This window comes from Lolium perenne, chromosome 7 (genome assembly GCF_019359855.2).
Source record: "Lolium perenne isolate Kyuss_39 chromosome 7, Kyuss_2.0, whole genome shotgun sequence".
NCBI lineage: Eukaryota > Viridiplantae > Streptophyta > Magnoliopsida > Poales > Poaceae > Lolium > Lolium perenne.
This window is the reverse complement of record NC_067250.2, coordinates 109104692-109115066: the sequence shown is the minus strand read 5'-3', so window position 1 is coordinate 109115066 and position 10375 is coordinate 109104692. Positions and strand designations below refer to the sequence as shown.

At 38.8% G+C, this 10375-nt stretch overlaps 2 protein-coding genes across 12 annotated transcripts; both read left to right on the top strand.

The window, feature by feature from the left end:
- Nucleotides 1-666: 666 nt before the first annotated feature.
- Nucleotides 667-4531, top strand: LOC127316242 (uncharacterized). 11 transcript variants are annotated; one of them, XR_007860239.2, is made up of 8 exons: nt 675-846; nt 935-1005; nt 1087-1167; nt 1822-2143; nt 2249-2331; nt 2468-2533; nt 2747-3084; nt 4237-4531. XR_007860239.2 is itself a non-coding variant. In XM_071823554.1 (7 exons), the coding sequence occupies exons 4-7, from the start codon at nt 1932-1934 to the stop codon at nt 4354-4356; spliced, it is 297 nt and encodes a 98-aa protein (XP_071679655.1). In that variant the 5' UTR covers nt 667-846; nt 935-1005; nt 1087-1167; nt 1822-1931; the 3' UTR covers nt 4357-4531. The 11 variants fall into 11 exon arrangements, 2 of the variants coding, with proteins under 2 accessions (XP_071679655.1, XP_071679656.1); XR_007860242.2 differs by having other exon boundaries at nt 676-846; nt 2298-2331; XR_007860243.2 differs by lacking the exon at nt 2468-2533 and having other exon boundaries at nt 677-846; nt 1822-1943; nt 2037-2143.
- Nucleotides 4532-7103: 2572 nt separating this feature from the next.
- LOC127315765 (histidine-containing phosphotransfer protein 1-like) lies at nt 7104-10125 on the top strand. The gene is made up of 5 exons (XM_071824005.1): nt 7104-7160; nt 7282-7406; nt 7504-7572; nt 9492-9564; nt 10093-10125. The coding sequence occupies exons 1-5, from the start codon at nt 7104-7106 to the stop codon at nt 10123-10125; spliced, it is 357 nt and encodes a 118-aa protein (XP_071680106.1).
- The last annotated feature ends 250 nt before the right edge of the window (nt 10126-10375 follow it).

The following is a 10375-nucleotide window of genomic DNA, read 5'->3' as shown; positions in this document are numbered from 1 at the left end:
GCGATGGCCGCGGAAGCGATGCCCTCGATACAGGCTCGCTGCCAGACAGGCCCGGTGGAGACGCGATCGGACACTTTGCGTGTCGACGCAGCGTCCGTCACGACGCATTCCGGGCGCAAATATACGCCGGGTTTGTGTCGGCCCGGTCACGATGCGTCACCGCTGGATGTGGTACCAGACGTATTTTTCGGCCCGACGGACGCAAACGGTTTGCTCAGCCTCCGTTTACGTCGCGGGAGATGGCATCATGATGGCGATCGTTGAATTCAAATTTATATTTATTTTTTGTTAGCTAAGCTGATTGCTATGGGCTCGCAAGCCACAAGAAAATCGATCAACCAACTCACTCCAGCGAGCCTGAGACCGTGCTTGTATGTAGGATTGTAGCTCCGCTCGGTGCTTGCAGTTGTTGCAGGTTCTCACCGCTACAGGCAAGCGATGCCCTCACTGCGGCCCTCGACTGACGAAAGAGTAAACTGCGGTATTTGTAGTTTTGTACATTGCAGCGGCGTTAAGTGCGCCGTACAGTGCGCAGTCAGCCGGTGCCCGCTGGCGCCGCTGGCGTTGGTGGCTCGGCCACATGGGCCGCATAAGTTAAGCAGAGATCCGCGTGCGCCATTTGAACAGTTTTTCGCGGGCGGCATATGTGGTCCCGCTAAACGCCGCTGCCATTTACATCCTGACCCTCAGCTGTTCCCTCTCTTATTTGCCCCCCATGTCTTTGTTCTGACCCCTCTTTATATCTGAAGGAGCACGGGATGGTTACAGAAGACTGAGCCGGTGTCCAAGAAGAAGCCCAACAACAACATTCTTCAGGTTTGGTGATTACCCCCTAAAAAATCAGAGGTATAATTCTCCCGAGTTTATCCTTATTTGTTTCATTGTTTGTTCATAAGATTTGGTGAAGTTGAGCCTTCTTGTGGATGTATCCAAGGTCGTGGGGGTGATGGCCATCAAGATAGAGATACATGACGAGTACAACATCCTGGGCAAATCTCTCTTTCGGTAAACATCCTTTTTGTTCCTTGGTAAATTGCATGAGGTTTTATGTCGCCTTTATAATTATTTGTAAATGTTTTATTGTAGGTGGACAAGCGAAGATATTATGCAACTTTCGTTGTGATGGGCGAGGTGTACACGCATGTCTCGTAGCTGGTTGATGATGAGGTACTACTGTACTAATCTGAATAGGCTGTGGTGACGGATCTGGGATTGGTCAATGTGTGTTGAAATATCAGGGATTCAATGAACTCTGTTATTATATCATATTGATGATATGATCATGTATTAAATATATTGTATTTAGAAAGAATTGTCATTGTAGATCCTAGGCAGGTAGCATGTCATAATGCATTTGTTTCTGTCATTTTGAAATATGCATTGTTTAACTGACAAGTATTGTGATACATTGAGGAAGACCAAGACCTATGCTAATCATGTAACCAGAATAATTACTGATTCTTTCATAGGAGTACTACTTTTTGTATTTACTACATTAATGAGTCGCACAATAGGAGTTCAAATATAGCATTGTTCTAATAATGCACATGTATTTATATGTGGGTGTGTGCCAGATAGTTTTGGCTTCAGGTTTGCAAAAAAGTTCGAAGGTGAATATGTAATAAGACTTACATTGTGGTCAATATGGTTGCTGAACCTGGATTGCAGAGACAAGCTCAAATTTTGTTTAGTAGTTTTTCCCCCATATTTCTAGACTGTTAAATTTGCAATGGTAGCCTCTTCTGGGCGTGCTTATGCATCATGGCATTTGTCAGTATAAATTTTTGATTATGAACTACTCTTTCCCCGCTCCTTCCTCAGCTCCGCCACGGCTCGACTTCTAAGGGATTGCTAGCTGGGTCCTAGCCATGTTAGCAACTTGGTAGGGGACGGTCTTGGTGGCTGGTTGCTCCCTGAGAAGACGGTTAAACATGGAAGGGAAGGTTGATCTATCAATGATTTTCGTTGTTCACTGAGTACTGAATTTGGAGGGATTGCACCTTTGAGCGGATACTTTGTTGTTATGTTGTGACCAGTAGGGATTGCATTTGCATGGTTCAGGAGAGCTCTCGTGGCCGGTTCGGGGATTTGCTAGCAATCATGTTGGCTGGGATCACATGGCGCTTGATATCCTCGAGGAAGTGTAAGTCCCTCACCATTTTCCCCCACCGTATGAATACTAAATTGACAAATCTGAATTTTTATTTCGATGTGATACTGAACTTGTCATTTTTGCTGTCTTGGATAGATTTATGGAACATTTATCTTCATAATTTCACATGTTTGTGTCTTCTCAGGAGCTTCAAAGCATTGCCACACTCAGAATTTGAGGTATGTATTATGAACACTAATAGAGAAGTCGAGCAATTGACTTTTGCTCTATAGTGTCAAAGTACTGAAATTCTTGTTTTCATGGTTTACTTATGAAAGAAAGCTTCCACAATCCATTGAAATTCTTTTTTTCAAGGTTTAAATTATGGAAGACATTTAACCAGCTATAAAAGTACAAAACCACAGGAGTTACATATTCATAGTATGTACTCTATTTCTCTGACATCATAGCTAGGAATATTCAGTAAAGGCTTACTGTTTTCCGATTTAATAATGCACGCTGACATAAATTTCCTGACAATAACCTTATGCATATTTGTTGCCTGTCAGTTCCATTTTAGAGACGGATGGTTTTGTAATTGTCGATTGAGGTGGTGGTAGTGCTACAAGATCTGATTCTGTTTGTTCTTTTTAGGAGTGGCCAATTCTGTCGAGAACTTACAATCTTCAAGCAAGCCATACAGTGAAAAGAAATACTGGAGCACATTGGTTCCTTCTCAAGAAAAAATCTATTTCACCCAAGACCATAAAACATGTTGTGCTAAAACAATTGATCTTGAACAGGGAGTAGACAGGGTCAGGCTGCATCGTTTTTTGGTAAAGGGCATTTCTCTTGAGGGTAGTAGGTAGGATTTTCGAAGATAGATTTCCCTTTATATGGAATTCTTTAAAGCATTGCAAGTTCTTGGAAACAATCCATTTATATGGATTCAGTGATGGATGCCACTCAAATTTGTCATCCAAGGCATTCAGGTAATTTATTTCTTAGCTCTTCAAAGGCTTGGATCTCCTCAAGTGTCCAAGCTGCTTGTTGTTGTTTTTTGTTACAAAATGAGATGTGCTTTTGAAAATTGCGAGCTACCCTAATATTGTGTTAGTTAATCTATGTGCATACCGATAAATGAAAGAATACATGTCCTATTTGTATTCGTTTTATCTAGATGACCTCAGTTAAGTTGATGATAACACTATTATACTCCAGTCGTTGAACTATACTTGCAAGCTGCAACCATAACTGGCTTGATAATAGTGGCCAATATAACTATTCTTGCCTTCGTACTCAGCTTGTACCGTCTTAGTCCATCCAAATGGGGATAACCCTTTTTTCTGTAACCAAATGCCCATGTGCAGCTACGAAAAGAAAAAAATCCAATTTGGTGGAAGCACCACAAAAGCCCAATGATATCAAAACTGCCTATGACAGGTAGCTTGCAAATTGAAGAACTGTATAAACAATCATATTTATTACAATTTAAACCCCCCAAAACAAAATAGTAGATATCATGGAGAGAGATGGTCCTACTTACCAGAAAGTTACTTTGGGCTGATGGGAGGTGAAATATCCCACATACCATACAGCTCCTATATTTACAGAAGTAACTAATGTTCTTATGTGCTGAATTTGGGTCCAGCATAGAGCTATAACCATGCTAGGTTCAGGCTCACTCAACCTTCAGCGGAAAATACTGACTTATTTGCTTTGAGTTGGTATAGAGTTTGTGTACGCATAGTTTCTGATTTCCGTTGTGCTGCAGACTCAGCTTTTTGAACTTCATGTTGAACTTAAATTTAGAGAGAAATGAGACTACACATAAATATGTATACGATTCCCCTTTCCAACATACTTTAGCACTAACTCTGACAATATATACTTACCTTGTTCACCGTTACAATCAATTAAGCGTCGATATTGCAAAAATATAGCAGACAAATTACTGTATCTGGTTTATTCTATATTTATCCGCTTGCAGTTTCAGTAGTAGTTTGTTAACAGTTTTGCAATCATGTATTTCTTGGTGGAAAAATTAGAAGCCTACTAGCTAAATCAGTATTGATGCTTTGAATTTATCTCGTCATGCCAATCAAACATACTAGCTAAACCTGGTGATTCTTTAATTCTTGCAGGCCAGCCTTGAAGGCTTGCTTGGCTTTGTTGCCCCGAACTCAATTAATTGTCGCTCGCCTCCAGCTACTTTAGCCGGGCGTGACCAGGCTGTTCTAGCTCAGGCGTGGTGCTTCCCGTAATACAATGTATTGAACAAGTTTACGACTCTTTGTCAGTATAATTGCTCAAGCTCTTCGCGGAGTTTGTATTTTTTCTCTCTGTATTTTCTTTTTTGTTACTATTTTCAACATATGCTGGAAAATGCTACAAAATGTTCGTAATACATTATGGCTTGTGCTCCATATTTTCATTGTACTCGTTTATGTTCAAGAGATTATTTTTTGAGTTTTGCGTAGTAAGCAAATCAATGGCTCAAAATTCAGCATCTAGGTGCTATAATCAATCGCTTTTCTACATGCTAGGTTAAACATAAATACAAGCTCAACAGCCAATCGTTGGAGAGTCCATGTGACAGGTCACTATTATCATTAGGTCTTGGAATTTGATCGCAAAGCACCGGCGAGGAGGCGCCCCATGGGGCGCCCCAACCACTAGTGTGTCATTAACCGGCTAAACTATTGACTACACACCGTCCGCTCATTTAATCTCTTGTCTTTTTAGCCAAGGTTGCAAGCTATGATGTTGGCTCATTGATTTGCTTCAGATAAATCCAATAATCGTCTCCTCTCTTTGCACAATTGGACAAGATTATTAACTAGGTACATGCGTATGTTTGCCAAGCTTCAAATACTCGTCGAATACTGCTGGCATCTTGTCTCTAGTAATAAAGCAGTAGTAGAATTTGCACACATGTATTTGTGCACTTCAAAGAAAATTCAAAAATTCCTTATGTCATTCGTGACAATATAGGCAGGGGTCACCTCATTTCGAAAAAAAATCATAACAATATAGATAGTCAAGTTAATTGGGAACAAACGTTAGTTTACATGTGCATGCAATACCCTGCGTCCATTAATGACAGTAGACACGTATTTTGTACTCACCTCATTTTGGACATATCACATATGCATGGCAGGTGCCATTTGAAATGAATAGATACATTGCACCATTTATCCTTGCGCTTTCAATGAGTAGACCGTAAAAGCCTCCAAGAAAACAAAAAGGGAAATATGAAGGGTGATCCATATAGCTATCCCAACCATCAAATAAATTAAATGATAATAAACCACTAATCCCAATATCAACTGATTTTGTTTCTAATGATAAATTAAAGAGATCGTTTCCTTAAGTCACTATGGAAGAAAGGTTTATCTTTAGTCCCATTCACTTCTCACTTTGCAGGATCATATAATTTATGATTGGTTCAAAATCATATCTAATTTCGTGTGAGGTGAACATTTGTGTCTGTAGCTCTTATTTGGTCACCATGATGTCTACCATGATATGTCCATAATGATAATTGAACCATGAGACTTTACCTACTATAAAGAAACAAATGTCCATATTTTGTGTATTGTTTATAAATAATAATAGAAAATGTGATATTGATGAATTTAAATGTGTGGATTGAATTAAAAGTGCTCTCAGCGGTAGTTGATATTGTATGGACATTTCGATTTGTTGCTCATGTTATACGGATATTGTCGTATTTCTAATAGGAACCAATTACAACCCGCAGCAATCTAGCTACCATGTTCTTAATTGAACATTTTCCCCACTCACATGTTGGCTAGTTACAGTAATTAAGAAAACATCACAAGATTGTCGTGTCGGGACAAGACACACCACTAGGATCGTATCGCCGCCATCTGATCGGCACCCCATCCTGATTTTCTGTAGGATAAAATAAGCCCATAATCTGAGTTCGGACCTGAATTAGTTGCGTGAAAAAAACAAATCATGTTTGGTTGTGCACGTTACTCTATCTGCCTCATTCTCTAATACTGGTGGTGTTGGAACATGACATGGTAGTCACTTTATCTATACTAGTATTACATATATTTTTGTGTCATATACAGCATTTTTTATCTCATTATATGAACTGATTTCGAAATGTTATAGCAGAGTCATAAAAAATAGTAATATCTAACCATTCACGATATTTAGCACATGCATATGTTTCATTTGTATGCTACTAATCATGTTGGCACACTTTGAGAGAGATGGAGTATATATTCTTCAGATCCAACTGCATAATAAAACTACCTCTTAGCTGTGAACAAGTGAATAAATCTACTACACAAGAGGTGTCCTCCAATGAAAGTATAACTTGGTAGAGACAATAAAATTAAGTACTCCAAGTGAAAATAAAAGGTATCAAATAAAACTGTCCCCACTGCTATTTAAGTATCAATCATATTAAGTAGAAACTTCTAGTGATTTATAAACATTAGAGTGGTTTAAGGCTTAAAATTCATGGCACGGAACTCTTCCTATGCCATGCCAATCAAACTACATAAGACTTATTGATCTCACAAATATAAGCAATTAGAAATTTAGAACTTACATTTCTGAAATGAGAACTGTTTTCCATTGTTATTGCGCAAAAGTATATTCTAGATTTAGATAGGCAAATAAAAGGTATCCAATGAAACAATGCCTTCATTTGACCAGTCAAATAGACTAAAGGCCTAAATGATCTAACAATAATTGAAAATTAAATCTAAGCTTGGCATTTCTCAATGAAAAAGGGTTGTGTTATGAAAAAAAAAAAATGAATGTGAGCAATAAATAGCAGGAAGAGGATAGCTGTCCACTTTCAACCTGCGGTGTGTGTGTAAGTTGGGTGGCTTGGGAGTCCAATTCCCCTCTATAAATACCACACCCGGTTAGTCCCAATCACCATACATTCCTACTGTTCCAGCATCGCCCCTCCTCTCCTCACTTAGTTCCTCCTCGCTAGCTCGAGTCCTTGCTTAAGGAATCCATGGCGGCCGCGATGAAGCTCGACACCCTTGGTTATGAAGCCAGGATGTTCGGCACGGTGAGCGCTTTACTATTTTATTGCCATCTATGCAGAGTTTTAGTTTCTCCTTAGGTGATGGGAAACTTGATTGTGTTGGAGAATTTGATGTTTTGGCTTTGCGTTTATTTTTCTAGGTTAGGGTTTGTTGGACGAGCAGTTCCAGCAGCAGCTTCTGCTCCCGGACGGGAGCAAACAGAACTTCGTTGCCGAGATCGTCACCCTCTTCTCCCAGGAAGGCGAGCGGATCATTGGCGAGCTCGCCAAGTAGCTGTAAGTGTGCTTTCCATGTTGGCTCGCTTGACATGTTTTGTGTAATCACCTGTTTGGTTCTTTGCTTGAGGATCGGTTGTTGTGTGTGCAGGGACAAGCCATGCGTGAACTTCAACGAGGTGGCTGCTTATGTGCATAAGCTTGAGGGCAGCGGTGCATGGTGAGGCTCTTTTATTTGTATTTTATGGCATGTACTAGCATATGTGTTTCTGCAATAGCGTAGGAGTGATGGTTGTTGTCAGTGGCGCAAATCGGGTATTATATCCCCATATATATATTCTTTTCTTGACCATGCATGCATCCTCATAGATTCGAAGGAGGTATAGTCTTTGTAAGGTGTAAGGTCATCTTGGGGGAGACTTATCATCGTTTTGATCATCATAGTGTTTTATGAAGTAGATCCGGCAAACTCTATCCATTTCACATACTATTGCATTACAACTGGCACTTCTGATCCATATGGGGAGGGATGAGGTCGGTTTGTCGCTTGTAGTGATTAATCATGTACATCTCTGTTCCATACACATCAGTGGCATCTTCCACGTAATTTGGGGAGAAGTTGAGATCCATTTTGACTTTGTACTGTTGATCCAACAAATTATTTGTCCTCTTACTATTTTATGATTTAAATATAACCAGTCATTTTGTCATTGTACTGTTTTATGATTCAGATCTGACAAACGTTTGGCTATTGTAGGTTCGGCAAACTGTCTTGCCGTTTTAGGATTTTATCGTTTAGATCTGGCAAACCATTTTGTCATTTTACCATTTCATGATTTAGATACGACAAATCCTTTTTGTTGTACTATTTTAATTACTTATCCGACAATCCATTTGGTTGTTGTAGATATGAAGAAACCGTTTGGCTGTTATATTATTCAATGGTTGAGATCCTACAAACCATTCAGCCATTGTGCTGGTTTATGATTTATATCTGACATATATGAGCTGCTTCACACATATTGGATAACTCAAGGAGTAACACTCTAGATTCTCCCATCTCAAGTGTTTCTTCCAATTATTTTTTGGAGTGGTTCACATTGGATCTTCCATTGTAGTATAGTTTTAAATTAGATAGGGTAATTTTGCATGTTTCACCTTTGTTTCTCACAAAAATAAGAAATAGTTTTTGGGTTTTAGGGGTTCATTGTGCTGGTATAGGTTCCCAAACCATGGTTTTTGTATTTTCATGCTGAAGATTTGCTCGAGTTAAATGATAAATATTTATGGTAATAAAAATATTAGGGAGGCTAATTTATTATGCTTAGAAAATAATACTATTGTGCACAAAGCATCATATATTTTCTAATCAATGTAGATTTCCTTATGTTTGTGCTATTCGTGTGACTTTTTCATTCATTAAAGAAAATTTGGTGGTACAAACCTGATTGTATAGTATTTCATGGTGCAGTGTTCGTGAGAGTAAAGAATACCTGCATTCACTTCCATGAGTTTTGTCAGGTGAAGAGCGGGGATGGGTTAGTATCTTGTATCACTATGCCATAGTATTGTATTTTCTATCCTCATCTAATTGATTTTTTTATAATGAATGGTGCCTAGTTTTATCTACTCATCTAGTGTAATGGCCTTAATATTAATTTTCCAGAGTATTTATTGATTCAATTGTATCTTCATTGCTTTTATAAACTATTCCGCTGCACATGTTTGGAAACACCTGGGTCTTCTTTACTGAATTATAATAGCATTTAAGTCTTTAAAAGAGAAACTAAGTTTTTCCATCTTCTCTGAATATTGCGCAGCTATCCAGTAAATAAACCTATAACTGGTTTATGTTGTAATCTTCCAATTTGATGTTACTACCAGAACAGAGTTGTTTTTAGTTATAGTTAACCCCCAACTCTGTTAGATTGTATGTTTTGTTAGGAAGTATGTCTAGGAGGACATTCATAAGGCTTCCCTTCCCAAACTTTTAAGATAATCCTGCCCGTGGAAAATTTTATTATTATGGAGTAAATTTCTGGTAGCCATTTGCATTTTTCAGTAATTATGAATATGCTCCTTTCGTGAGCTGCTAATGGAAAGGAGCTTCACAACTTACTGAACTATTTTCCTTGCCAGGTGCCTGAAGACACTAGATACTATGAGGGTTGTTTTCTATGATCTGTGTGGGAAGTTTAAGGCTATGCTTCAGGTATTTACCTTTTTTTCTAAATCTCGTGTCGAACTCTCAGTAGTATTGCACTAAAATGGAGTAGCCATCTTCAAAGGAAAAAATATTCAAAAGTGTTTCCTATATGAAAAATTATTAAACTAGACAAAAGACAAGATGTAATCAAATGGATTCAGTTAGTTTGATGCATAACAACAAACGAAAATCATGTTCATGAAATGAATACAGTTAGTTTGCCTAACTAGCATAAAATTAATAGTAACATTTGGGGAAGATAAAAAAGATTGGACACGTCATCTTCATTTATTGTTACGTAAGTCTCTGATCCATTTGCAGTGCTGAATTGTGACTTAGTATCTAGAGCAGTATTTAGGACTACTGAAAATCTGAGTTGAAAGCCTTTGTTGACTGAACTGTTTTGGGTATATGTGGTACCTGGATCCTAGCTTCATGTTGCACGAAAAGGTCACTAGAATTTTTGGCCTCTCAATTTCTCACAGCATTGATAGACTTCAAGCAACTGACTTGATATTTTGTTTTCCAATGCAGTTGGAGCAGCAACAAGCTGAAGCAACAACGTGAGAGTCGCATATTCTGATGGCACTGCTGCCTTTGATGTCGTAGAACATGCTCAACGTAGCTTTTATCTTGGAGTCGTTTGCTTCCGTGAGGTCGTCTGTTGCTGCCTAGCGTCAAGCTGGTCATTTCGCGTAGCCGATCGGCAGTGTCATTTTTAGTTCTCAGTGGTCAAAAAATAAAAATCATTCGCCGTCATTTTGCGGACCGTCAGTGGTTAATCTGGCTGCTCAGTCCTTGACTAGCCAGTTCCTAG

Coding starts and splice junctions, on each gene's coding strand:
- LOC127315765 (XM_071824005.1), top strand. CDS start 7,104: ATGGCGGCCGCGATGAAGCTCGACACCCTTGGTTATGAAGCCAGGATG. Junction 7,161..7,281: donor AAGCCAGGATGTTCGGCACG/GTGAGCGCTTTA, acceptor TTTCTAGGTTAG/GGTTTGTTGGACGAGCAGTT. Junction 9,565..10,092: donor AGTTTAAGGCTATGCTTCAG/GTATTTACCTTT, acceptor TTTCCAATGCAG/TTGGAGCAGCAACAAGCTGA.
- LOC127316242 (XM_071823554.1), top strand. Junction 2,144..2,248: donor CTTGATATCCTCGAGGAAGT/GTAAGTCCCTCA, acceptor TGTCTTGGATAG/ATTTATGGAACATTTATCTT. Junction 2,332..4,236: donor TGCCACACTCAGAATTTGAG/GTATGTATTATG, acceptor TAATTCTTGCAG/GCCAGCCTTGAAGGCTTGCT.